This window comes from Colletotrichum orchidophilum, assembly GCF_001831195.1.
Source record: "Colletotrichum orchidophilum strain IMI 309357 chromosome Unknown Scaffold_45.1, whole genome shotgun sequence".
Classification (NCBI taxonomy): Eukaryota; Fungi; Ascomycota; class Sordariomycetes; order Glomerellales; family Glomerellaceae; genus Colletotrichum; species Colletotrichum orchidophilum.
Genome location: NW_019173001.1, coordinates 61,712 through 89,243, shown reverse-complemented (window position 1 = coordinate 89,243; position 27,532 = coordinate 61,712). Strand labels below are relative to the sequence as shown.

The 27,532-nt window shown below is 53.8% G+C and overlaps 7 protein-coding genes across 7 annotated transcripts; 3 read left to right on the top strand and 4 right to left on the bottom strand.

The window, feature by feature from the left end:
- Positions 1–80: 80 nt before the first annotated feature.
- Positions 81–1,999, bottom strand: CORC01_06148 (acetamidase/Formamidase; the record flags this gene model as incomplete). Its single annotated transcript, XM_022617790.1, has 8 exons — positions 81–373; positions 488–730; positions 810–898; positions 1,017–1,319; positions 1,453–1,683; positions 1,738–1,795; positions 1,847–1,865; positions 1,925–1,999. 8 exons carry the CDS (start codon positions 1,997–1,999, stop codon positions 81–83), a joined length of 1,311 nt encoding a protein of 436 aa, XP_022475676.1.
- A 675-nt stretch (positions 2,000–2,674) lies between these two features.
- CORC01_06147 (transmembrane protein UsgS) lies at positions 2,675–4,065 on the bottom strand (the record flags this gene model as incomplete). The annotated part of the gene is made up of 4 exons (XM_022617789.1): positions 2,675–3,416; positions 3,503–3,639; positions 3,719–3,825; positions 3,900–4,065. The coding sequence occupies 4 exons, from the start codon at positions 4,063–4,065 to the stop codon at positions 2,675–2,677; spliced, it is 1,152 nt and encodes a 383-aa protein (XP_022475675.1).
- Positions 4,066–6,649: 2,584 nt separating this feature from the next.
- CORC01_06146 (uncharacterized protein) lies at positions 6,650–9,309 on the top strand (the record flags this gene model as incomplete). The annotated part of the gene is made up of 2 exons (XM_022617788.1): positions 6,650–6,902; positions 6,965–9,309. The coding sequence occupies 2 exons, from the start codon at positions 6,650–6,652 to the stop codon at positions 9,307–9,309; spliced, it is 2,598 nt and encodes an 865-aa protein (XP_022475674.1).
- A 1,188-nt stretch (positions 9,310–10,497) lies between these two features.
- Positions 10,498–11,785, top strand: CORC01_06145 (RTA1 domain-containing protein; the record flags this gene model as incomplete). Its single annotated transcript, XM_022617787.1, has 4 exons — positions 10,498–10,516; positions 10,570–10,669; positions 10,771–10,917; positions 11,020–11,785. The coding sequence occupies 4 exons, from the start codon at positions 10,498–10,500 to the stop codon at positions 11,783–11,785; spliced, it is 1,032 nt and encodes a 343-aa protein (XP_022475673.1).
- A 5,197-nt stretch (positions 11,786–16,982) lies between these two features.
- CORC01_06144 (uncharacterized protein) lies at positions 16,983–17,732 on the top strand (the record flags this gene model as incomplete). Its single annotated transcript, XM_022617786.1, has 1 exon — positions 16,983–17,732. The coding sequence occupies one exon, from the start codon at positions 16,983–16,985 to the stop codon at positions 17,730–17,732; it is 750 nt and encodes a 249-aa protein (XP_022475672.1).
- Positions 17,733–22,599: 4,867 nt separating this feature from the next.
- Positions 22,600–23,604, bottom strand: CORC01_06143 (uncharacterized protein; the record flags this gene model as incomplete). Its single annotated transcript, XM_022617785.1, has 1 exon — positions 22,600–23,604. One exon carries the CDS (start codon positions 23,602–23,604, stop codon positions 22,600–22,602), a length of 1,005 nt encoding a protein of 334 aa, XP_022475671.1.
- Positions 23,605–24,746: 1,142 nt separating this feature from the next.
- Positions 24,747–27,516, bottom strand: CORC01_06142 (uncharacterized protein; the record flags this gene model as incomplete). The annotated part of the gene is made up of 5 exons (XM_022617784.1): positions 24,747–25,313; positions 25,385–25,550; positions 26,000–27,015; positions 27,091–27,370; positions 27,476–27,516. The coding sequence occupies 5 exons, from the start codon at positions 27,514–27,516 to the stop codon at positions 24,747–24,749; spliced, it is 2,070 nt and encodes a 689-aa protein (XP_022475670.1).
- Between the last annotated feature and the right edge of the window lie 16 nt (positions 27,517–27,532).

The window sequence follows — 27,532 nt, the reverse complement described above, 5'->3', positions numbered from 1 at the left end:
CTCCCACCATCGGATCCAAGGAGAGATCCTCAAAAACCTCCCATCACCTTTTCCTTGACTGCCTCTTCCACGAAGGGTCTTTATTTGTACGTCAGCCCTCCGCCGTAGCTATGCTCGCTGTTCGCCCCGCCCTTTGTAACCGTGCCCTCGGTGACACCCGTCACGAAGGCGCAGCTGCCTAGGTCTCGCTTCTCGACTTTACCGGCACCGGGCGAAATGTCAAAGTCGAAAATATCCATGGGCAGACCGATGGTTGTACACGCGTTGGGGATGTCAACGATGCCGGCGACGTGGCCCTGGATGGGCGCGCAGGACATGAGGAGGTAGACTTGGTAGTCACTGTAGCCGAAGCGGCGGAGGTATTCGATGACGCCTAGTTTGATTCAAGTTAGCAAGGCACCTTCTTTCTTCTATTCTTTCTCTGCTCGAGGTGTCGCAGTAGAGCGAAGAGAATAAGAGAAGCACTGAAAAGGAAAGAGGAACTTACGAAGACAGGTCTGTCTGTACGCGACGGTGACGTCCATGTAATGCTGCTTGCCGTGCTGGTCGACCGAGAACCCTTCAAAGTAAATGTGGCGGCCAGGACCGAACTGCGGCTCGACAGGACCGGGAATGTAGATGGGCGACTTGAGGTCCAGGTCGGCGACGCCGTTCTTGATGACCTTGAAGTTGATGGTGATGACGCCCGCCATCTCGATGGCGCCGCAGAAGGAGATTTCTCCGTCGCCCTCTTCGTCATCGTTAGTTGACTGTTGCTATAATGCAGACATGGCCAGATGAGATAAGATAAGAGTCGGCAGTCGACTTACGGGAGAAGTGCAGATCACCAACACTGAACTTGGCGCCGGGGACATGAACGGGGAGGTAAACCTTGCTGCCTCTGCTCAAGTTCTTGATACTATGCACTCAAAGTCAGCCAGCCGCTTTTCCCTTGCGTCCCTTGCGTCCCTTGGTTTTCTGCTCGTCATATCATCGGGAAGAAGTTGAAGAAGAGAGGTTGTTTCTCAAAAACTCACTCGCAATTGCCGCCGTGCTCAGGCCGCCCGGGAATCGTCCTGGCGCCCTCCTTGCCGACCTTTTCTTTGAGATCCGCGTCCGCGGCGCCGGCGTGGACGTTGATCGGCTCAGGCGGCTTCGCGACATCGCGGTCGAGCTTGTTGGCGGCGATGAGCTCGCCCTCGCGCGCATTCCACGTGTCGAGGACTTCGGCCGAGGGTGCGCAGCCGAGGATACCCGGGTGGATGAGGCCTGCGAACTTGACGCCCGGGATGTGTCGTGAGGAGCAGTAGATTCCTTCAAAATCCCATATGGCCTTTGCGCTTGATATCGGGGATGTAATGTTAGAAAGGTTTTGATGAGTGGGAGATGATGATGCCAACATGGAGATTATTCGATAAAGCAAAGACTTATCGGGCCTCGTGGGTATCAACAATTTGGCGTGCAAGGACTTACGCGGTAGGATAAAACTCATCCAAGAATCCACCGCCGTTGTTCTTATCAAAGACGCCGGTGAAGCCCCATGGTTGGTCCTCAAACGGCTGAACGTCCATGATTTCTACCAAGAGCAGATCGCCGGGTTGGGCATCTTCGACCTCGAAGGGACCGCTGAGATAGTGGATCTTGGTCAGATCGACGTTGAGCATGTCATCCGCCGAATCATTGTTGCCAATCTGGCCGCCAGTCCTGGGATCATGGGTGAGCTGCGGGCAGTGAGACACAAGTTGAAGAGCCGATTACCAGTCTACGCATTCGATTTTAACTGTCTCGCCATTCTTGATGGTGCCGGAGAAGGGGACTTTGGGTAGATTAGATGGTATCACGACTCAGGAACCCGCCATCTACTCACTGTCCGGGTGCCATCTGTTCTGGTTTGGCTGTCAACAAAATTGATTCTCAAAGCTTAAATCGAGGGGAGGGCACTTACATGCAGACCAGGCTGCTCAGAAGCAGGCTTATCAAAGCTGACCTTGTTGGCCGTACGAATACCGGTCTTGCCCATTGTCGAAAGGTATTATGGAAAATCGGTTGGTCTTCAAGGCAAAATAATTCCAAGACACTGGATTGAGCCTTTCACTTTTTCTTATGGGAGTGAGTATCAATTCTATCCTGACAGCTCGCTCTGCTAGATATACATGCATCCAAGCTAACGTCTCCAAACTACCCCGCCCTGACCTCCTCGGAAGTAGCTCATCCAGCGAATTAGATACTTCTCTTTTCTCGCCTAGCTATCTACCCCGAATATGGGATAATGCCAACAATGAGAGTGGCCGCTGGCTTGAACGTTCCGTGGCCGAGTACAAGTGCGGAGCTGGGTGCGGGCTGGAAATTGATAAGAGCTGCCCGATACCGTAAGAGGCTTGTATCTGACAACCCCCGCTTTGGCTCCGCCGTCGGCCGTTCCCAAAACCAATCGATAAGACAGCGTGGTGATCTCATGTCGCATGAATGCTCCTATCATAAAACGTAATTGATTAGAATCCGGGGTTGTTTATCTCGGCATCTGTCTTTCGCGCCTTGTCAGTCCCGCTCGCCCGTTCCTTTGCAGAATGCGCAGTGCAAACATCCGTTGTTACCCAATCTCGGCATGACTGGATCCACGCCGTTGGATTGTTCAGAGTGAACGCCGGAGAGCGACCGTCGGACGAGCAGCTTCGCACTCTGTTCTTTGCTTTTGTTACTCGTGCTTTTGCGCATCGCCTGTCGGGTTTGCCGGGCGCGACTTGAGGTGAATGGCATCGAGATCGCCGAGGGAGAGGTTGAGGAACTCGTGCTTGTTCGTCCACTCCTGCTGACTCTCCGCAAAAGCGACCTTGTCGGCGGGAGGCGGGGGAGGGTCTGTAATCTTGGTAATCAGATACGCTGTTGAGGCCTCTGCGATGCCATAGATCAAGACGCCAACGAGCGGGATCTTAATCAAAGTATAGAACCCGATAGCGAAGCCAAACAGCAGACCCTCGCGGTTCCGGAACCAGTTCTTCTTCTGCTCCTTGGTAAAGTGTACGCGGGAGAAGTATGGCTCTAGAAGTTCTCTCATCAAACTTCTCGAGGCAAAGTAACTCTGCAGGAAGATGATGATGTACCGCTTGGGCAGGAAGATGCCAGTACCGAAAATCACAGAAGCCGGGCCCAACCCAACCGCCTTATTAAATGTATAGAAACTGGCTGCAGGCAGCACGAATCGACCGACGACGGGGAGGTACGAAAGGGCGAAGACCGCAAGGGAGATGCCACCCTTTCGGGCGAAGCGGTACAGGAACATGCTGATGGCTTCCGCCGTGCTAGTGGTGTGGGTGCTGCCGTCCTTGACCTTGTACATCTTCAAGTTGGGATAGTACATGTCTCGAAGCTTATTTGGGTCTTCGTGCTTGTGTTTCTGGACGTACGTCTTGTCAACCCAGTTCAGCGAGTCCATAAACCTATCTCCATGTTAGCGAGACCCAGTGGTTGGGAAAAGACGCAGACTTGCATGTTGTCCAGAGTCGGGGTGACGTAACGCATCAACGCCATCAGGAAAAAGGGGACCTGCAAGACGTATTCCTCGATGAAGTTGAGGCCCCCAACAATCTTGTCGTCCCAAGTGACATGATCTAGGCTGAGGAACAGCGAGAGAATCCAAAGTAGGACTCGGACGCCAACGACCTATCGCAGTGTCAGCAACATGAGGAAAGAGGAGGACCTGGGTGGTTGTTCGTGATCCTGAAGCAGGGGCGTGGCTTACGGGAATGGAGATGACGAGACGGATGGCGAGGCCACTCAAGACGGCAATGCCGGCTTGTCGGTAGTGGTCCGAAGTAAACAAGGCGGGATTCTGAAGAGCTCGTTGAGCTTGACAGCAGTCAGCAATTCAACCTGGGTTAAAAAATCCGGAGGAACTGGAGGCCATGGTTCCATGTACTGACCTCCGACCAGCGTTAACTGGATGCCCCGCAGGATTTGGTTCAGGTCGAAATGGGACAAGTCGAACTCCCGCTTCAGTCTCTCCTTGTCAATGGGAAGCTTGTCAAGCTGCTTGTCGATCTGACTTTCGAGCTTGTCTCGCCTTTCGAGCTTGTCGGAGGTCGCCATGGTTTCTCAATGTTGTGGAAGTAACTATGCCGATCACAACAGACGATGCTGGTTGTCGAGGTTCAAATGGTCAAAATTTTGGAGGGGCACGCGAGCTCTGCGTCCACCGTGTCAGCGCAGGGCTGGTGCTGGGCTGAGCTAAACTTGCTATGAGCTGGAGCTGACTGTGGCGGGAAGACGATGACGACACCCTTGCCGGGAACAGTGGCTGAGAGCCTGGGACTACTATGTATCCGAGCCTCGCAACGGTGCAACCGGTACATCCGGAAGTTGTGCTGGTCCGAGCTTCACCGAGTGCCAAGCAGTTCCCCGTGATCCCTAAGGTATTTTATCGTTGCACCGGATACCTAAGGTAGGTAGGTAGGTACCCGGGGTAAAGTAGGAGCTACAAGTCACCGAACCAAACCACAGCAATTACGGCGCCTCAGAGACGTGTCATTAGTCGTTACTGCCCTGGCAAGACCAGGTAGACTGAAATGTCATTCGCTCGTAGGGCGGCTAGCTGCATGGTGATGCATCAGCCCAGAAGTACATAGTAGGTAGCTCCGATGACCGGGTGAAAGTGGATTAGACATTTAGAGACCGGTTCATGCCGAATGCTGTGGCTGCATTACGCACGCGTCGAACTTGCATCCTAGAACGCGTCCACTGGCTAGGAGCTGTAACCCCTGCACGCATTGCTCAAAGCTCGAAGCTTCGAGCTCAGAGCTTCAAGACTAATTATGTGACTACGGATACGTCCCTGAACATTTTCCCCTCTTGCTCTTCAGGGAATGGACCCAGGTGCTATAACTGTAGCCGATCAAGACGGCTGTTGCCATGGGGGACCCGAGGCTCTCGAAGGGTTTGGGGACCTCGGAAGCTAGTTTCTGGTTGAGAATGCGGTGAGGGCCAAAACGACGAGGCAACACGAGCTCTCCAAGCCTCAAAGGTGAGGTTGAAAGGCGGAGCTGAAAATAACCAGACATGCTCCACTGGATTTGTGTTGAGGTCGCCCCGTCTCATCTTTGCCGTTTCTCCTCAGCGAACATTACAAAGCCCTGGGCTCCCCCGTATCGATCCCCATATTCATAAAAAATTAAGGATGCACCTCGGCTGGGATACGTCGGCTGTCCCCGGTGCGACCCCAATGGATTGCAGTAGCGGTAGCGGTAGCGAGGCGCCCACGACATGCAATCTCCAGTCTAGCTCCAGATGGGGCCGGGCACATGACGAGGGCGCGCTTCTGTGAGCCTAGTCATCCTAGCTTGTTCTCCGGATCTATCTAGATGGTCTCTGTGCATAAGAAGAAGGGGCAAGTGAGAGATCAAAGCGAAGCAATCACAATAAGACGGGTGAGATGTGGTGATGAGAAGCATAACCGCCTCAGGTATGAGAGAGGAGGGAAAGAGAGCATGTGAAAGCCAGTCCGGGTGTGGAGTATTCGTAAGTGAGTGCGTCGTGTCTCAAACTCCCGCAGTACACATGCAGGAATTGAGAGTCTCTCCTATCATTACGGATACCAGGTGGCCATTATGCATATCCAACTTGAGTCAACGACAACTCAGGCCAAGAAGTCCACGCATCTACCTATCTGTGTGCTGCAGGGTATTAACAAACAAGTCGAATGAGGCAAGGCAAGGTGCCTTAGATTATTTGAGCACTGAGGCCCTTTGGGCCTCTGGGAATGAAGCAGAGAAAGGGAGGGAGAGTCTCATAGTACGGCCACAGGGTCAAGTGACAAGGACGTGGGTGCGGGGCGCGGGGGTCCATCGCTATCAAACGGCGACGCGATGGTCAGGACTCAGGAAACCGGCAGCGTCAGAAACCCCCCGTCGGGCGCGTGTTTCCTCGAACGAGTCTCCAAGAAGCCGTGACATCGTTAACCCCTGGTCGAACCATGAGCAAATCCGTCCAAGCTTCCATCTTTTGTGCATCCTGGATTCCTGGCATCACCTTGCTTCCGACCTCCAAGTGCGCCGCCGCCGCCCCTCCCTGAGTCCCTGCCGCCCTGGCTCAATCTCAATTATCAAAAACCTTTTTTCTCTTCCTCAACCTCCTCCTCCTGTTCTCCTCTCCTCATTCGCTTCTCCGGGACAGGACACACCCATCTCTTCTTGCCTTCCCTTCCCTTTGCTATCGTGTGGTGGCACAAGTGTTTCTTCTTCATCTGAAGGCTACTGAGACGGAGCAAGACACTTTATTTCCTTGCCGATTCTCGCTCGGGTCAAAAGGGGGCCCACGTCCATCCGCGCCGCTCAATTGGACCCCTTCGTTTGCCCGTTCCTCGGATTCCTCCAAAAAAAAAAAAATACCCCCTTGCCATATTTGTCTTTGCTTCCGATCTGCACTGCTCTATTCTCTGGACGAAGACCTGCGCGCTAACGAACGCGACGGAAATCGACAACACCAACGAACGTCTGCTCCGACGACAAATCTGTCCTTCTAGGCCTGTCATGTCCTCAATGTCGGCTTCGACATGACCCAGGTCCGACTCGTAATATTCGCCCATCAGCTGACACTTCCCGCACTTACGTGACGTGACTGCACTCACGCGGTCGCAATCTCACATACACACCCTCTCCCTTGCTCCAGGGATACCACGATGGAATCTCTTCGCCCTGCCTACCCGGCTCCTCGCCGCGTCGCAACTGCCCCGATATCAACACACATGTCACACCCGGCGCCATCCACATCGGCTGGTGGCCTCATCGAGACACTATACAATCACCCCAATGTCAAGATCGTGGCCTTCGCTGCTGCCTCCAGGGGACGAGCTAGGAGTCCAGGCCGTGGTCCTTCAGACGAGCCCGGTTCTCTGTCCGCTCACTCGCAGCTGGAAAGGACAATCGCCATCGGTAAGTCACACATGTCTTCCAATGCCTGCACAGCCTTTGCTAATTGGAATCCGCCTTGATAGGGCCGTTCCGAATATACCGCACTGGATCCGTCGCGTTCTTGAATTGTGGCTCTGCCCTGCAGCCAATGTTGCCGAAAAGTCAATGCTGGGCCCTAGCCGAAGACTCTAGCAAATTCGTGTTGCAGATTCGCCGACCCAATTACTGGAGGATTGAGATACCGGTCACCAATGCCGATGAACAGGAACTTGCTGCGGCATTGAAGGGTGTCTGGGATCAAATACTGCAGTTTGAGAAGACGGAATGCCCTTTCAAACGGTCTTTCACAGTCGTTCTCCCCCAGAAACCAAAGACACCCGTCAAAAAGCGACCATGGACACCCCCGGTTAAACGACCTCTGCCTGTCCTATCGACACCAGCACACGAGGTCGAAGTATCCCCGACCCCGAAGGCTCTGACGCCCAACACCGGCAGAAGAGCCTCGACATCCTCTCTCCGCGGCCGAAGCGAGCAACGCCGTCTATCTACTATTAGCAATGACTTTCAGTCAAGCTCTAGATCCCGTGAGCCTAGCGCCGAAATACCGAAAGCGGTAGAGCCCAAGGATGACAACTCAAACCCTGCAGCAGAGGGACCCGCAGTTACGACAGAGTTGAAGACAATTACGAAGCGGGAAACGGAGGCAACCCGCATTGTCGAGAGCAATTCTACGACTCAAGTGGCGATTAAACAGGAAGGTCAAGCGTGTGACCTGGTCAGGATGCACGAAGAATCAATGTTCGAGGAATCGATCGCGGAAGAAGTGGAGCTGGAGGACGAGCTTCAAACAGATCTGGAGACACACGCCGAGGAGTCTCCAGCAAAGTCACTAGAAGTGCAAGTTATGAATGACTACGCGGGTGGACAAGACAATGCCCACAACGAGACGACTACCCCTGCGATCATACCAGCCTCGTATGCCACCCCACCACACGCATCTGTGACAGTGCCTTTGACAGAGACCGTCGACGGCGAAAAAGAGGCTCAGAGCCTTGGAATTCCTCAAGCTTCCATCGAAATCGCCGACTCGTCAACGAAGCCAAAGACAGGCAAGCCAGAAGCTACGGTAGAGACTACGGTGACTTCTGAGCTACCAACGACTCATCGGCTGCTGCAGGACGAAATCAAGGAGCAGCTCGTCACTGTGGAGGTTTTGCCCAATACCCCCCTCTCGGCGGGTGCAAGCACACCCACGCCTACTAACATCTATGATGTAATTCGGAACTACGAGATCAAGATGGCCGCTGCGACTTTGGAGTCTACGCCGGCCACTGAGCCTGTTACTGAGTCCGACAAGGTTTGTGAGAAACTCCAAGCCGAGGTGGGCCATGGCAGCGAGACTGGGTCAAGCAGTGAATCACAATCCGCGACCGACGAAGAGGCAGTCCTCGAGGGTAGCGGAGTTATGGGTGGCAGAAGAAAGAAGCTTCGCGGGTTTAGAGCCGGCAGGGCTCTTGTTCCCCCACAGCTGACCCTCCTCACTTCGCCGCCGTCAAAGTCAGCTATGCGATCGACTCCGATTCTGGACGAGGCGGCTTCGCCAACCGGTTCTACAGATTCGTTCCACAGCTCAAAGTCATGGCACTCGCCCGCCCACTCCCCAATTACGCCTGTTCCGCGGTCTCCTGCCTCAGACGTCTCTCCAACGAGGTTCCCATACCCGCACGATAATATTTTGATCCCTAAGAAGCCTTGGCACTACCGCGACATTTCCGATCTGACCATCACACCAGAGACTCGGCGTACTTGGGATGCGACGTCGTCCCTCACCGACGACAGCTCGGTGGATAGCGCAGCCACCGCGCCAGACATTGCTTCTGAGGCGGTTGAGCAGCCTGACAAAATTGCTCTCTCCGAGGATGAAGCAGCAACGACGGCCGTCGTACGTCGCCCGTATATTCGACACAGGTCAACCACGAGCAGCATCTCGGTCGGTCGCAGAGCGCTCTCGCCTCTGCCGACAGCTGCCAACCTTTTTGCGCCCACGAGCGCCCAGGCCAGGTATCATCCCCTGAGAAGCCGCCTGGAACTTGTCCGCAGAATCCCCATGGCCATTGTGTCGAAGACTTGCGAGGTTCTTCTTGGTCCGCCAAGCCATCTCATCGCCCTGATGCTCCAGGTGGCTGCTAAGATTGCCGCCGGACAATGGCGCGGTATGATGTTCGGTTTCGGCGAGGGCGGCGAGACAATTCCCGTGCAATGGGACTACTCTGACGATGAGTATGATAGCTGGGGCGAGAACGACGATTACTATCTCAGCCAAGTCGAGTCATCGCGTGCGAATAGCGTGATCGGCACCGACGACGGCGAGAACGATGAGGCCACCGATAACGCGAACGGAACGGGTCGCGGATGGGAGGTTGACTGAAGGCCGTGAGGCATCAGTCTGTAATGATTTCATGTATGACCACTGTACGTTTTACTCGCCAGGAACTGCATCTAGGATGGAAACTTTTTGGGCGTTTTTGAGCAAAGGAAGCAACTGTACGGGAGGGCCTTGGATCCGAGGAGGTCGAAAATGTGCCCATATCCCGACGATATGTGGGATCACGTTGGTCCTGTTCTTTTTCTGATGTATGAACACTTTCATTGGGAACGGTGGGATTGGCTCTTTAAGGATTTGCCCCTTTATTGGCATTACGAGGCATTTAGTCCGTACGCTGGCCTTGCCAGGTACTATTCAGGGATGAATTCACTTCACGATTTAAGAACATGGCTAGATGCGGATCATGAGCTGTGCCCTTCCTGCACTCTCGCGGATGTGAGCAGTCATAAGTGTCCTCGGACGTGTGATAAGAATGGCTTAGGAGGCTGAAGCAATCTCGGCGGGTCATCATTGCAGACAGCCACGCCGCGTTGCTCACAGAGACTACCCAAGAAGTCATATCAGCAAGCTTAAAGGGGCCCCGGGTACAGCTTCCGGATTATCTACAAGACTGTTCCAGGAATCTGGGAACCTTTGAACCAGTGAGGTCAACACGAGATACGATGAGATGACAGCTGTAGCCTGCATGCCGGCATATCTTGGGGCTGTTTCTTGGGCTGATTTAGGCATCTCGAATCTAAGGGAGAACGTCTCGCCATCATTAATAATGAGATGTTGATGAAGCCTAGCTTTGTGGGTGTGTCAGTCGGGTCATCTTTTGCGCGCGTCGTATTTGAGGGATGGATGCGATTGATTAACGTGAACGCCTTCTGAGGCTGATCTTTGGGGTCTGGGGGGGACTTGGCGAGCGTATTCGTCGGGTTGCGGATTTGGGGGAATCTACTTTTTGAGAATTGGAAGATCAACAAGAGGAATTTGCATGCTCTATTTCGAAGGACGATGGACGGTCGTTGTGCAAATATGCGTGCCAGTGAATTGGCCATATATATACAAGTCCCTTATGGGCGAACTTGTCTTCGTAAGATTATACATGAACTTAGAAGCTGGTGCAAAGCACTGGATGCCGCTTTCTTTCCAACTCCCACAATTGCCAACATTATCTTGCATAACTGGTCGACGGAAAGCTAGGAAGTTATAGAGTTCACTCAAGTCGAGAAATCTCGGGACAACATGGAGGACGGCAACTATGGTAATATCGACCCATCCCTAGCAGGCCATCAAACCCTCACTAACAAGATCTAGTCGACGGGAGTTACTTCTTCTACGCCCCAAATAAGGCGGCGCCCATATTCTTCGCTGTAGCGTTTGCTGCCTCTGGTATACTGCACTTCTGGCAGAGCTAGTGAGTTATTCTACTCGTATTACCGCCTCTTTGTCGACGCTCGTAGCATTCCACCGCAAGAAGGAAGAGCAAGTTGCTGATCAATAATGACGGGTCCCTAGCCACTATAAATTCTTCAAAGTCACGGCGCTATTTTCCTTCTGCTGTCTGCTCTTCACGGCGGGCTTCGCCGTCCGCACGTACAGCGCGTGGCATTATGATAACCTCGACACCTTCATCGCTAGTGTTTGCCTCATCTACGCGGCTCCGTAAGCAGAACCCCTAGCTTTCTTCCATGTCCACACACCTCCAGTAAGGGGAAGAAAAGAAAAAAAGAAAAAAACCTCAACTCACCTCTTCCATATCTCCAGACCCCTTCTCGAGCTAGCAAACTACAATATTCTCGGCCGCGTGCTCTACTACGTCCCCTATTGCTCCCCGCTCCACCCGGGCCGCGTCCTCAGCACCTTTGCCTTCTTCTCCAGCATTGTAGAGGCCCTGAACGGCTGGGGTGCGTCCTACTCCGCCAACCAGTCCCTCACGCAGCGGGAGATGGAGGCGGGCCACGCGCTCATCAAGACGAGCCTGCTCCTGCAAATCTTTGTGATTGGGTGCTTTGTCGGTCTTGCTGTCGTGTTCCAGCGGCGGTGCGCGCGGGAGGGCGTGGCGTCTGTCCGCGGGGTGAGGGGTCCCATGGTGACGCTGTACATGAGCGTCGGGCTGATACTGGCAAGGACGTTGTTCCGGGTGGTGGAGTACTTCGGAGTCGCGAGGGTGCGGTGGGATGCTGAGACGGAGGTGGGGGATATACCGCCCGCGATACGGTACGAGTGGTTTTTCTATGTTTTCGAGGCGAGCCTGATGTTTGCGAATGTAGTCATGTTCAATCTGCGGCATCCGAGGCGGTATTTGCCCGAGAAGTATACGGTGTACCTCGCGCCGGACGGGGTCACGGAGGTGGAGGGACCGGGTTGGAAGGACCCGAGGCCGCTTTGGGTGACGGTTGTGGACCCGTTCGATCTGGGTGGGTTGCTACGTGGGAGAGATCGCGAGATGGACCGGTTCTGGGAGAGGGATAATGGGGAAGCTGGAGGGGACGAGGGGAGGGAGGGAAGGAAGGGAACGGTTGCTGTTTGAGTGTGTTGATGCGATGATATCCGTTACTATTGTTTTATTTGTAAAAGATTGCTTCTTCCCTTTGCTGGATCTGTTTGGCTTAGATAGATCATCTGTCGCGACAATAGTCCCACCGATTGTACCAACTTTATAGTCCAAGGAAGCCTGCCATGATACCAAAAAGGTGACCGAGTTCTCCAGAAGGAAGAAGCCCCAAAAAACATACAACACCAGGTATTCGCTGGTCGTCACCGACCCAACTACTAATCCGGCCCTCATTAGCTTATCTATGGGAGAGCGGACGGGATCCCGAGTTTTCCAATGGGTATGGTCGTATGTGACAGCTGCGAGACTTGAGGCTGACCATATAGCATAGCTTGGGCTGTGCCTTGCTCTTTCCCACAAGAGGTAGACCAGCCTCTAACTCAGCGTTCTCAAATTCTTCGGGACTTGCGCCGCCACTCGCAGATATTCTAGGGTTCTCCATACGACGAGGTTCTAGCTTCGGTACTAGGATTGTTAGCCCAAATTTCTCTTCTGAAGCCGAGCTAAACGAGTAAGCAGGGGGGGCATAGGATATTCATCATTTCTGAGTGGACGCAAAGCATCCGAGCTCTGGCTATATCTTACCCAAGGCGGAGCTGGATAGTAGCGGTGAGAAAGGACAAAAGACGGGAATTTGACCGTCCGTGTCATGTTCGAAGCGAAGCCAAGTAGACTACTGTTCTCGGGACGATGGACAAGAACGAAAGACTGCTCATGGCAAACGGCACGCCAATTGGGTAGGCCAAGGAGAAACAACTATTGGAAATGAAGAGTAGTACGAGAAACGCGCTGAAATAGACGGGGCGGAGAGGCGATGCTCATAACGCAGAGCTCCTTCTTCATGGGTCCTGGCTTAGTGACAGGCCCATGTTTGCGGCGCCTATCTTGAGCCATCGCGCTTATTATCGCGCTTCGCCTGCTCCAGATGCCGAGAACTAGGTCGAAGGACAATGCCTGCCTTGAGGTGATCCTAATAGGCTACCGGAAAGTCAGATCTGAAGGCAGGCAACCGCACGATGTCGGGTCGGACTCGGGGGTTGCAGTTGAGGATCGGAGCTGCAGCGGCGGAGGGTTGTGGAGCTCTTTTGGTGGAGAAGTGCTTATATCGCCGTATCGAATTGGGAAGCGGGATGGGAAAACAAAAATAGCAATCCAAGCCACGCTTGCCCCCCCGAATGGAACGTGGCGACAGATAGCACGTGGCTTGAGGCTGTGTGGCGCACACAGGATGCCGGGGCACATGCTTATATAATACGAGCAACTTGGGCGAGCAGCTTCCACCTTTCCAGCAGGTCGAGGAGAGATGAGCGATTAAGATGGCACGATGGGTACCTTGTTAATTAACCACTCGGACAATTCGGCAGACATGGGCAACTTGATCCAGAGGTCAAGTAATTCCCCGAGCTCATATCAGACACACCGTCATCACCGGGCCCGCGGTTCCTCGACGGCTCCCAGCTTCCAATTGGCTTCTTCGTAATCGTTTCCCTCAAGTTCATTCCGCATCCTTCACCCGTCAGCCCTGGCCTTCCTGTCTGAACTTTGGATCAAACTTCCAGGCCGTGTGGCAGGGGTGAGCAACTACAGCAAGAAGCGGCACCATCAATGCTGTACGATATTTTCGGCGTGTTGGATGACAGGTAGGGTTTTTTGGGTGCTGACCGGCCCCACTTCATAGAAGTCAGATTCGACGATTCCATCATGTGTTACTGTTCCCTCCTCGGCCGGCCTTCCGCTGACGTGCGATGGCCGCATCCGTGCAACCTGGAGATTGTCTTTCCCATCACAGAGGGGATGGCGAAAAGCTGATCAAGGGATGTCGGCACTGCCCTAAGCACCTTGGCCTGCAGTGTTGAGGCAAAGGAAAAAAAAAAAAAAAAAAAAAAAGGATCTTCTGCTCCTCGACTTGAACGCTCCACAGTGGTTGAGCGGTACCGGGAAATTCTTATATGGCTGCCTGATTGATGAACAAGATGTGGTCCCACGCTCCACAGATGGGGTTCGGTTTAGGTACCCTGGATTCTAGAGTCCATTGCCATTGACGCCCAATCACGTTCGTCGACTTGGTCACGGCGGGGTGGAAGAGGCAAAAGACAATTTTGGTGATTGGCGGCTGTCAGGGCTGATCGGCGGACTCAAATGGACACCCTGGAAAGCAGATGGAGACGGACGGACGGGGACGGGGGCGAATGTCACCATCGGGACGCCCGACTAGTCGGGCCACCACGGCCGGACGCAACCCTTACTTGGTCGCTGGCTCGCCTCGTTGTCTTGCACTTTGGCGGACAGTGGCACAGTGTGTTGTTCAGATACGGCGCGTCTTGTTCAAAACGCGGATCACAGATCTGATGTGACACTGCGGGAGGCCATGGGCCCAAATGGGGGCGAAGATCAACTGCAAATCATCAGCCGGAACCCTACAACGGCAGCTCCAGCTCAGCTCGAGCTGGAGTAAAAGGGGCTTCTCGTTCTTATTTTACGTTGGTTTGAGACGCCTGCCTCAACAAGTGTCATTGAGTGGCAATGTGTGGTGAACACGAATAGCAGAGGCAGCTTGCGATGCATGAAGCACGGCAATCTTAGCCATGCGACTGGGTGAGGCGAGATACGCTGTTCGCAGTGTTGAGTCCTAGGGGACAAAGTCGTGGAGATGCACTCTGATGTATCATGTATCTCGAAGCCGTAAAACAAATGACCGGAACGCAGTGGGCCTGGAGTTCCAGGAATGTACGCAACTTCCGGGATGTCTTGAGGGCCTATACCCTGTCTAGACTCTCCCGCAGGCCGTCAATGTTCCGACGGTGCTGCCCATAATAATGATGGCACGTTGGTGGATTTGGATAGGTTATCCTTATCCATAATCTCTCAGTCAGCGCGAGCAAAAGCCGTACCGGAAGTCCACTAGCCAATCATGGAATTCCATGAGGTATAGCTCGGTGGAGGCATTTCACGAGATCTGACAGCCTGTAAAAGATTTTGGGAAGCTGCTGCGCGCATGTTCCAAAGTCTGAAATGGAAGTCGGCACGCAGCGCAGCAGGCGTGTGTTGACGTCAAAGTTCGGATTTCTCACTCTCAGACTCGAGGAAGGTGGGGAAAAAAAATAAGTGCACTGGAGTAAGTACGTACCTACCTCACCTTACCTTCTCTTACCTTACAATGTAGTTTCCCCACGACTTACGGATACACAGTACCTTACTATGTACACCACAGACGTCGGTCCGCCAAGGTCTCTCATCCCTCGAGTAGGTATCCCAAACTGGCCAAGCCTGCCTCGCCCATTCCGCCCTTTTCCTCCCAATCAGCTGCGCTACTGCAGCCCGCTTTCCGCTCTTTCCCTCTCTCACGAGCCGAAAGCTGGCTGGCTGGCTGGTCACGCCTGTCTCGATCGCCTTTTGCTCTGCTGTGCACCCACGGCCACATCTTGCTGGCAAGCTGCCATGCACATATCCACAAAAGCACACAAAAGCAACGGAACGGGACCCAAGCTAACTTGGCAAGCGCAAAAGACCATGGTTACCCCATGCTCCGCGCCTTCGCCCTCGCCCCCTTGGTCTTGACATCCTCCCATGGCCGTATCGGGGTCTCCATCCCGTCTTGGACTTCCCGTCGCGCCAACTCGGCGACCCGGGAGGCTCAGGATCGCCATTTCTTGTTGACTCCTCTGCTCCCTCCCTGACTTGGTAGCAAGCTGAAGAGGAACTTTAGCTTGCGTTATCAAAATACATTGCTTCCCTCGCCCGTGGCATTTCGTCCGAAGCGGGTACTATCGCCAGACAACCCGGAAGCGAGGCGCCGAGGGGCTGTACCATGCTTCTCAGTCCGTCCTCACTCTGCAGCTCTGCTCATTGCTCTGCTCCCAGACGGTCAGTGTACCAATGTATGGCCTATCTACCCCAAGTGCCCCAGTTATCTCTCTCTCTCTCTCTCTCTCTCTCTCTCTCTCTCTCTCTCTCTCTATATATTTTCTTTATATTTTATTTTATTTTATTTTATTTTTTGAAAGGGATACGGCCAGGTCCCGGCATTGTCCCGGCACTCGGGGCCGTGCCGTGCATCAAACGACTTGCTTGACCTTTACCGCTTGCGAGCTGCCATCCATTACCCACAGATACAGGTCACTCAGACCGGGCTTAATTCTGCTGCCTCAGCCGCCCTCCACAGTCTCGCCATCGCCTCACGCCTCCCCCCTCCCACACTCACGCCTCCCCTTCGCCAATCACCTTACCTTACACAAAGACCCGATGCAGCCAACCCTCGTCCCCGGGCCCCTCTAGCTTCCTTGCCCCCATCCCTCGGACACCCTGCGCTGGCTCTGCTTGCTTGGGTCCCTCCTCCACGGGGGACGGGGCGGTGTCTTGCTTGTTCCGCCACAAACCTCCCCTCCTCCTTCGAATTCCTTTTGGAGCCACTTCTTGCCGGCGCTCGCCTTCAACGCCTTAATATCAAAAACAAATTCCAATCTAGGCGGCTTCTTTCCTGTCTTGCCTCGCTTTCTATACGCTCAAAGGATGCTCAAACCTCAAACAAACATCCGCTTACATCGGAGGGATGAACCGCAGCATCTGATCTTACTACATTTCGTCGTCCACCGCACACCAACACGAATCTGCTGGTCTCATCCACCCTGTTCTTTGCCCATTATTGCAGCAAGTCACACATCCCTTTGATACTAGCGTCCGAGCCCAAGCTCGGCCCCGTACCTACGAAAACTGGCAAATACTGGCATACATACCTTGGCATTCATCCGACTCTATCTCCGCTTTGTCCTGCTTTCACCTAGCCCAGACCGCCGTCGAGTCTAGGGCATCCACTCTCAGTCCGCCTCCCGTCCCTCATATCAATCACAGACGTCCCCCCCTCCCCTTCATCATGGGCACTACTTGGAGAACAAAACCTATCACACCACAGCTGTTTGACGATATGGCGTCGAGGCCAAGCCGGAAGCCCCAGATTTTTGTCCACTTCGAATTCGGGGTTTCATTCTTACCTAGACATGCTCCTAACCAACATTCCGTCACATATGCCTCTCGTGGTTTTCGTGATCGAGCCCAGTTCCCCAGACAAGTTCCACCGCCGAATACAAATTATCTAGCAGAGCCCTCTCACTCGGCCCATCAACCAGCACGATCTTCACCACCCATCCAAGAATACTACGCACCCCAACCACAACAAATGCCGCCACGCTACGAAGTCAGCAGACAATCTCGACAAGACAGTCGATCGAGCTCCTCACACGAACGAGGTAGCTCTGCCCCTCCGCCTTGGAATGACAGCCCTTGGGACGCCGAACCAGATGCTCTTGGAAGTTCGGCGCTGCCGCGTCAACGGCCACGAACCCAGAACGCGCCTGATTACTGGAAGGCGTTGCCTGAAGTGCCGTCACGCTTCCGGCTGGGAGAGGACGAAATGCCATGGTCAGCTACATCATGGCCAGGCGAGTTTGGGATGCCCGACGAGTCCGAGGTTGACGACTACTCTTCCGAGTTGTCGATGAAGTTCCGCGACGTCTCCCTTACCAATGCCACACAAGTCTCTCGTGATAGAGACGATGGGCGGAGACAGGAGCTCGAGGCGCTTTCTGCAGCAATGGTCACCGTGGACAATGGTTTCGAGAATCAGTGGTGGTACCAGGGAGAGCGTCAACAAATCGCGCCGGTGGCTGGAGACCTACACACGACCGCGACAATGGCAAGCACCACAGCGACTGCTGAAGCGGTACCTCAAACACCTGTGCAGCAGCTGGGCTATGACACCAGGGAGTCGATGGGATGGGCGACTGCACCTGGAGATTCCCACGCGAGCATGATGAGCGCTACGATTTACAACCCGAGTGTCTTGGTGTCACCCATGTCGGAGTACGCGAGCCCCCGCCTTCACCGGTCGATGACTACGAGATCTGAGGAGCTCTTTCTGTACAGCTAATGGACATTCGAGTGGATTTGAGCATGGTAATTTGAAGCATGGCGTACAGGTCTCGTTTGATGGGTTGGATCACAGAGAGAAAGAAGCGCAATCGCGTTTCACCACGGTTCGGTCAAGAAGACTAGACTACCTGGTTGGACACGGAGTTTTTGGTTGGGGCTGTTCACGGAGGATATATCCAACATGGCCTATTTTCCTTGGCAAGGGCCTATGCTTGTGGCGGAGAAGCGCGGCTCTCTGCCTCGACCCAAAATAATAGTTTAATGTTTCACAGGCACAGTCACTTTTGTGGTCACTGTAGACTTCTTTGCACCGTGAACATTAATAGTCCAGAGGCCCTTTGTCACAAAACAGCACAGTGGCCAAAAAATACAAAGGCAAGCCAAATATTCATAGTTGTTAATTAATTTCAGATAACAGACCCTGGATGGGCAAAAGATGGTTGTCCAGTGGATAACATGACAAAGGCCCGCCATCAAACCGTGCATGGCAGAGAAAGATGTTCGGACATGGTAACATCAAAAGCAACGAACGCTACTTGGCCACGATTTCCAACATTTCAAAGTAGCCAGGATGGGCTTTTTCCTCGGTAGATGCCTTAATATGGGCATGCCTGGCATGATGGGTCCAAACATCCTGGGAATTAGCACGCCACCCTTTACACCAAGACAGAAGCCATTCATTAGCGGATTTGCGTCTCATTTTGAAACAAATCACGCCCTCTCTCTCCCGCTCGCCAGAATCCTCCTCCTCGATCGAAGCTTTGGGGGGCCCGCCCGGCGCTAAATTGTGTCACTGTATACCCCATGTCACATTCGAACGGGTGTGCGGTGGCTACGGCGCTTGCTCCATGGTTCCTCTCATGGAAATCGCTATGTGAATGAGAGGCGGCACCGAAGCCTACCTATCCTGGCGACCTCATGTCCCCTCCAGAGCTTGGGTCAGGGAAGCACAGGAGCCTCACCTCATCTCATCTCGTCCCCCTGCTTCTTGTAGCTCCGTCGCCAGTCCCACCCAGTCAATAATCCGGCCTTTGGTCTCGCCCCGCGCGCGCCGCCATTGACCGCGGGGTTCCACGCGCATGATCCGCCCATCGGCATCCGCCATTCCTGCAAAATTCCTCAGAAACAGGCCCGATACCTGACTTGCAAAATGTTCTGAATTCATCCCCCCCCCTTCCCCCGTGGAAACACCCTCCGATTGCAACGTACTTGGTTTTCTTCCGCCGCAAAAGGCAAGGGTTCAATTGATAGATTTGTTTGAATAGGACGCTAGGCGGGGTGGACCGGGCCTACATCATATACGGGAGCGATGCCGGGAGAACCTGATTCTTGGCCCGTGTCCATACAATCGTTCTCGTTCCCATTCTTGGTGTGTTACTTTCTTCGAGCTTTGATCTGCGCGCGATCTCCGGGAGCTAGCATTGTGAGAGCCAGATGCTAGTTGCTGGGAATAATTTTGCAAGTTGCCCACTGGCGGGTTGTGATGTGATCGATGGATTCTGGTCTTCTGAGAAAGGGATGATTCTAAATAATGACCCCTGAGAAAGGTTGTTGACGGCATGATTTATGGTTGCCCACGTCGTCATAGGCAAAGAACCTTGATCTCTCCTCTTGATGCCCTCACATGTCGCTCTCCGGACCTTCAGACCTTGACAAAACTTGATGCCACTAAAAGAGCGGAGAAATAGTACTGAATACCTTCAGCAAAAGTGTAGACCAATCGAACGGCACTCTGCTCATCACTTGACATCCGACACCTCACAGAGAACACGGCGTGGGACATGCCCGAAAACCCGTTGGCTTTCTCGGTTTCACACCTACCTACCCAATCGATCCATGTGTCCGATACCCTCAGATGGCAAGGTTTTCGCAACCGCCTACTGCCTGACTTTTTCCCTTTTAAAGTCCGTTTGAAGGAAACTTCCGCATCAGACCAGCGTTCTAAACCGTGATTCACTGAAGAGGGTCTAGCTGGATAGTCTCTGTGGGTTGGCCCCTGCGGTGTTGGTCGGTAGGCGCTGGAGTCCTGCAGCTGGGTTCGCTGAGAAACGATGGAGACCTATGAAAGTGACAGCCAGCAGAGAATCGTGAATGCCATGTCTGTTGAGAATGTAACGTTTCACATGGACTGCAGATGGTATGGGGCCTTGGCGATGATTTAATAGGATGGGAAACGACGGTGGCTGTTGACATTTGACTTGAGTTCAAATAAACATCTATCTCTTGAGTCTGCCTTGAGGATAATTCCATGCTGAGAGTATGGTTCTCGATACCAGTCGTTGAAAAGCGCGATCTTGATACAGTACCTTGACCAGGGCTCGAAGAGCAGATCACCATGAAACCACATCTCGGTAGCCTCATTCATCAAAAGCTTGACCCCATGCTCTTTACTCTCCTGACAGCCGACTGATCCTTTCAAGTCGTCTACATGATGTGGATTACAATGTTTACGCCTCTGGCGGTCTGCGCGGTTGTGCTGCAAAATATGTTAAATCCAAGGACCGCCTCGAATTCATCGTAGCGGTCAGGAATCTCATCCTGGCTGGATCTCCATTCCCCCCGTTTAGCATTCACCGAAGAGAAAAGAACCTGACTGCTGGATCTTTGAGTTTTCTCTCTTTGAAGAGGGCCTATTGTCAGGGTTTAAAGAGACTTATGCAATAAGAAAGCTACTTCAAAGATCTAGTCTACTTGATGATTCGATTCAGGCAAGATTGATACTGGAAGAGATACAAACGCATCCCTGGTCGCTTATCCAGATGACAATGTTCTTCTACAGTGACCATTTGGTATTCCAGAGGGGAGTAGCTGCCGTGCTGGCTGATCGGTCCCCCTTTCCCACCCTCCTTTCGCACCGAAGTCGAGGATAGAAATCTCTCAGTTCTCGGGAATTCTAGCCAAATTTTGACAGTCTTTCTTTTGCTGGCCATTCATAGCTATGCAAGGCAACTGTCAAGTAATTATAAGAGGTAATGTTTGTGCCGAATTCGCTGAGAAAAAGCATGGACCAGTTCAAAGTGCGACGGAAGCCTCTGCCACGTTCGGTGGAAGATAATTTAACTCACAAGACTTCAACCGGGGTCGGAACTTGGAGCATGTACGATGTGAGAAGGATTCTTTCATTTCCAAGGGACCAAAAATCACATGGATACCCTCTTACAGTATGATTGTGTCGGGGCCTGCATCTACAGCCTATTCCTTCTACCTTGCCTGATCCACACTGAAGGTACTAATTATAAGCAAAGGGTTTTTTCAATCAGGCTACAGCAATGTAGAGTGCCGGACAGGTTCGATGAGAACTAATCACAGCCCAAAGGCAATACGACGTAAATCAGCCGAATGACTTGAGCCTAGCTCTAGGATACCGGCAGCTGCCTTTTCCTGTACCTCGTTTTGAGAACACAGATGTATTCTTAGAATATGGACCCCCTTTTAGCCTGCGTCGCCATGATTGCAGGATCATTCTCAGAAGCCCGGTGGGAACAACTCGAGGGAAGCCTAGCTCACCAGACTGACATGTACTGTTTCGTAAAGGCCTGAAGCCTGGTCCTCGACAGCATGCAAGTGAAGCTCAGAGGTTGCCTGGGTTGCATACTTCAGGGGCTCCCATTCTACTATATTGAACAAGAAGGAAGATCAAGGGTTCCCTCAATCTCGGCAAGACCTGGCAGCCTCAGGGTGATGAGTAGCGAAGCTTCAGCGAGATCTCGGGGTCCTAGCCAATGTTACTGAGTCAGAATGATGAAATACTCAAGATAGCGAAGCTGGATTAGCCACGGGCGGAATTCGAAGCGGCATATCTCTATTGTCGAAGGGTAGGCTTGGGGGGTGGCAGTTACTCAGCAACCAAGCTTCTCAAGACTACGACAAGCACTATTCATGCATTCAGTACCTTGCAGAGGCTGTGTTTTCCGTAGCACTTTGAAGTTGCGGTCACATGGAAATTTCACTAGACATAATAATAGCTTGGTCATGTTTGACCTAAATCCAATCCTGCGAGCTTTCCATAAGGTAGCCGCCGGTCAGCGCAACCTCTTTTGACAATCTCTGCACCCGAACACCCAGATATTGTCTTGATACCTGCCGTGGATGCTACTTTGAGCCTCCACAGAGAGACGGTCGAGCCGGTTCAGCTCCCCTAGAATCTTAGCCCAGTTGCCGGCCGGGTCTGGCTCGATGTGAGACCCATCACACACCGCCTCTGACATGTGGCGCTCAGCTGATATCCCGGGAAGTGATGATTCGACAATATAAGGCTCTGGGTTAAGAAAGGGGTGTTGATATAGGGGAATAGTGCCATGGAGGGAGGGGAAGCTGCAGGACATTAATTCTGCTGCCTGGAGCCGGATATGCCGCGACGGGGGGTTGGGCTTGGTGGACGCTAGTGGCACGTCGAACAACAGTCTGACTGTCTCGAAATTTACTGTACTCTTGGAGTTATGATGGGTCGCTGATCCTACGGTAAAAGTAGTTTGGTTCATAACTTCGTGGAATCGGGTTGCTTGTTTGGTGCGTTTTGCTGCAGATGATAGTTAGGACGTGTGCTCAAACAAGGTTGGTGATCCTACGAAGACGCGGGAAGAAGGGATGATGGGTCTCATTTGGGCTACTCAAACTGCTTCTAGAATATTGCAAAGATTTCAGAGTGAGACAGGCTCCGTAAGTTGTTCGGTAACACAGTTTACTGGTTGATATCGGGGCCAATCTTTGAAATGGGGCTCGGAGGACGGCATTTCACACCTCGCATATTTCGTCTCCGTTCACTGCAATCTTGATAGGCCGGGCTTGTGCATTTCCGAAGTCAAGTTACCTATACCAGTCCCAAAAAAACCCTCTCTTGTATCTGTAACTTTTACGACACTCCTTTACCCAATGACCTTCTCCATAGCCTTGATGTCCAACTCAAGCCTAGGCTCCATCTGCATCGGCACGACCATGCCAGCCGCAGCGAGCGCACCGCTGGCCGCCGCCGTCGCGACGGCCTTGACCATGTTACCACAGTCACCCGCAGCATAGACCCCGGAAACACTCGTCTCTCCAAAGGGGGGAGTCGTCTTGATGTCCCCGTTCTCCGCCATCGCCAGCCCAAGCTGCTCCGCAAAGGGACCATTCGGCTTTGTAAAAGGTGCGTGAGCGAGGAATCCTTCCGTGACCTCTTCCGTCTCTTTTCCGTGTCCCTTGCCAAGCGTAAGCTTGACGCTGGTACAGTGCTCGTCGCCGCTGGCGGCCATGCGCATCAACGTGATCTCTCGCGCGTCGAGAGTAAAGGGATTATTGGCCATGGCACTAATTTCTGCAGCGAGAGCCGTGTTACCGTGCGTATAAATCGTCACTTTCTTGCCCAGGGGCCGAGCCATGTACGCAATGTGTGTCGCCACCTTAACGTTCCCCGTGTGGCCAAGGGCGAGGACGCCGACCCTCTCTGCCCCACGCTCCTCGAAGCCGTGGCAGAAGAGACAGTGGAATATCCCGTGTCCCCAGCAGTCTGCATAGCCTGGTATGTCCGGCGCGATGTCTGTGACGCCGGTGGCCAATACCAAGCGCCTCCCGAACCACGCCTTGCCCTGCGCGTCGTCGGCCCGGAAGAGCCCGTCTCTCAACTTGGACGTACATAGGACCTCGACATCGGCAAAGGTCACGCTCTCGGCGTAGCGGGCTTTGAGATCCTCTCGTGCCTTGGCGCGGAAGACGGGGGGCGGTACATGGTCGAAACCGAGAACGTTGTGCATGTTTCCCGCGCGGGCGTTGCGGTATAGACCCGAGTCGAAGAGGACTGTGGTGTAGAGCTGGCGGGAGAGGGCTGTTGCCGCGGCGAGGCCTGCTGGGCCTGCACCGATTATGATGACGTCGTGGAGCGTTGGGGCAGCCATGTCGGATGTGACGAGATTCACTAACGGGATGGATTTGATAAGAGTTTGATGGAGAGAGTTCATGTAAGTGTGTTTGAGTCTAAGCTCGGTATTGGTTTGCGTGTTCTCGATGAGGGGACATGTCCTTGTCACTCAGAGAGACTGCTATCCTCTTAAATACCTACTGCTCAAGACGGTCGGGCGTGTCGAGTTGAGATGCGGACTTGCGGGATGTCTCCGAGACCGCAAAAAGTTGCCGAGATGGCCGGTTCCGAAGTGGGGCTGCCTGCCGGGCAGTAAGTGCCGGGCAGGAGAAATGTCTCCGAGTAAAGTCGCCGAGAGAGGCAATTTTGACGGGCGAGCAGATTTCAAATCATTGAAATTGGCATGAATCGGGCTTGAGGAAAGGACAAAGTGCGCGAAACTCATTTGTTGCCACAAAAAAATCTAAAAAATCTGGCGCCTTGCCTGTCGTCGTTCGGGCGGTGGTGGTAGGAATAGCCTGGTGTCGAAAAGACAGCGAACAAGGCACATATCAAGCCTGTCATCAGAATTAGTTTAATGAATAGAAATCATGCTTTACAAATACAGGTATTAATACAAGAAGATGTAGAAGACGAAGCAAGTGCGATAAAAGGACAAAAATGGGGAAAAGTGCCAAAAGTTCGGCCCTGGCGGAGACTCGAACCCGCAGGGTCGAGGTCACAGCCAGAGACCTATGAAAGTCCTCGGCCCCGAGGAGTTGGGAGTTTTCTGACCATATAAACCGCTGGGTTATAGCATCCGGGGCGAACCCCGAGTGATGGACTGCGGAAAACACGTTGTTCATGAAGGCTGTAGCGGTTGCTGGCTGTTGAGAGGAGCTGACCCGGATGGATTGAAGATGGGGTGAGTGAGCCTGTTCCTGAGAAAAAGATTATAGTCTTGCTCGGTCGAGAAGACGGAATAGCGCCATGAATATCGATATGATTGAGAGGTCTAGTATCCACTGACGAAGTCTCACGGGGGAGTCACTATATGGGTTCTGGCTGCTCCCCTTTGAAGCCCCGAATCGATTCAGCTGTGGCCGGGGACTTGCTTGAAAGAAATGTTTTCCATCTTGCTGTAGCATGACAATTGAAGAAGCATGTGAACATCCCAGAAACGTCACTGCCAGTCTATACTCATGCTTCCTTCATTGAAGAAGCAATCACCATCTTTCTGTCCAATCCTCCAGCCTTCCCAGACGCCTCCTGGGGAATATGATTGACCTCTTCATCCTCAACGTACACAAACTGATCCTCGTCACACCCAGCATCCCGGAACCAGTCTCTGAAAAGCTCTTTACCGAATACCAGGTGCCGATTCGTGGTTTTGAGCACCTCGTGCCCGTGAATCTTCCTACCATGCCCTCCAGACCCCGCCTGGCCCTCCTCGTGCGTCTCAAGCCCCGCCGCCATGGATTTATGATCTACGCCCTCGACGGCAATCAAGACGCCGCCCGGTTTCAATCGCTTTGCAAGCAGATTGAGCATGTTTTGCGGATCATCGAGGTGGTGAAGTGCCATGGAGATGATGACTACATCAAAAGATTCCTCTGCGACCAAGGAACCATCAGAAGACAGGTCGCCCGCGATGGCGTGGGCTTGCGTGGGGGAGTATCCCAGGCGCGTTGCGCATTCGTTGAAGCGTTCTACGGTTGCGGGGGCGATATCGACGCCGAGTATCTCGTCGACGAAGGGGCTAAGAGCCTAATATTTAGGTTGTCAGGGGTTATGTCTTGGAGAAAGATGTAGGCACTGATAGACCGGAACTCTCTTACCCAGGAAGCCCCGCCCGAAGCGCAGGCGTAGTCTAGAAGCCGGACAGGGTTCGACGGGTCCCGGGCTCGGAGACCGAGGTTTGGGGCCTGGGCGCTAAGGAAGCGGGTGAGTTGCTCGGAAAGCACCTTTACCCAGTCTTGCTCCATGAAGGTGTGCGCGTTCGCACTAAGTCATCTGTCAGCTGGAGACGGAAAGGAGGTTTTGTAGTTTTCGGAAAGGTGTTGACGGACTCCCAGAAGACGCGGTTGATTTCGGCCAGAGAGGCTGTCCTGGACTCGGTCGCAGTCATGATGGCAAATATAGATGTTGACAGCGTGTATGTCGTCTATGTTACTTGGAAAAACTATAGAAGGCCGCTTGGGCGGCCATGCTTTTTCTATATCATTGATCTCATTCTCGTCTCGTCAGATTGTTGTACTATATATAGCCACGTGGTCGTCTGTGACGCCGGAGAGTATTCGGCAACTTTTTCCATCAAGGTGCGCGAGCGGCAACATTGCGGTGACATCTAGAAACCATCTTCGCAGAAGCCATGCCACCGTGAGACATTTTTTTCAAAACTGTGTAATTGACAGCTTTCATCCCGTCAATCCCGTCTGCGTCAGGGAACTTACATGACTTGTCCTGCAGGCTCAATGGCAGCAGGCCGTCTTCGGCCCTCACCCATCTCATACATGGCCCACTCATACACGGCCCATTGGACGGCGTTGACGACGAAAGCTCGCACGCTGCAGACCGTAAGGCCACGGAAGAAGACTCTCATCCCGCCTTCGCGATAGGCCTCCCTCGCAACCTGCATCGCGCCCGCACGCTTCGCCGGCTGCTGCGACGAGCCTTGTGCAGCGAGGAGAGGCGACCTTTCCGCCGACGGGGGTTGGAAGGCCTGCGTCTGCACGCGGGTCTTGATGACGTCCAACGGAAAGATGCTGACCCATGTCACGATGCCCGCGAGGCCGCCGCAGAGGAGCACCTTGGCGGCCTCCTCTTTCAAGTTGGTGTCCTGGACGCCGTCCCCTCCGACGCCCATCCACCGCGTAGTGATTTCATACGACCAGAAGTAGAATCCGTACCCGACGCTATCCCGCAGCGCAGTCACCACGCCTCCGAAATACAAGCCCCTGATCCCCTCTGCGCGCCAGACGTCCTTGGTGATGGCCCAGCTTGAAGCGGGCGGGGAAGAGAGCTGGGCGCGGCACTTGATGAGCTCGGTGGGCGTGCTCACGACCCAGGTCGCCAGGCCGCCCACGGCGCCGGCAATCCACGTTGTCCAGAGGTTGGGCTGCACGTCGAGGGCGCGGTTGAGGGCGGCCTCTGTGCGGTTGTAGGAGACGAATAGGAGGGCGTTGAGGGCGCCATAGCCGAGGATTGGGGCGGCGGAGCCGGTTACGAGGGAGGCGGGGGATTCGAAGTGGCGGAGGTAGGATGCCGCTGCCACCGCGGTGGGGCTCGGGAGCGGGGAGGAGGGGAGGGGTGTTGAGACGGCGGTCGGGCGGGCTTGGAGGCGGACTTTGAGGACGTCGAGAGGGTTGCCGATAATGATGCCTACGGCGCCGCTGATGTAGCCGGCCCAGAAGTCGGCAGACATGGTAGGCGGCGGATGATGAGCAATGTCCTTTTGGAGAGTCGTTGCCTGTCAATGGCAGAGCGTCAAGACTCAGGAATCGCGATACAGCAGGCGGTTGTCAGGGTCGAGATAGTGGTTGACCTTGGCTTGGGCCACGGCGATTCCAGTGCAGATGCTGAGGTACGAGAGCATCCATCCGCCGGAGGCTAGAGCCCAGAAGCGGGCATTCTTGAGGGGGTTCGGGTTCGGTCTGCGGAAGCGGGCGAGGTACTGGTAGTGTGCGTAGTGGACGATGACGGTGCCGCCAAGGATGGAGGGCCAGTTGTCGACGATCCAGAAGATGCGGGCAGAGGGTGGACGGAGCGGGGTCTCGGGAGGGGAGGAGGAGGAGAGGGAGGGGGAGGGGTCAGTCATTATGGAGCTATGGAGAGAGAGCCGTGCTTGGTTTCGTTCGAGACGGGACCGAGGGAAGCTTGGTGAAAGAGGAGAGGTGTCGGGGAACCGGGGACTTGGGATCCACCCTTACCAGAGAAGTTGTGGGCGGACGTGGAGTTGGGTGCGGAGCATGTGAAGATGGAGCGAG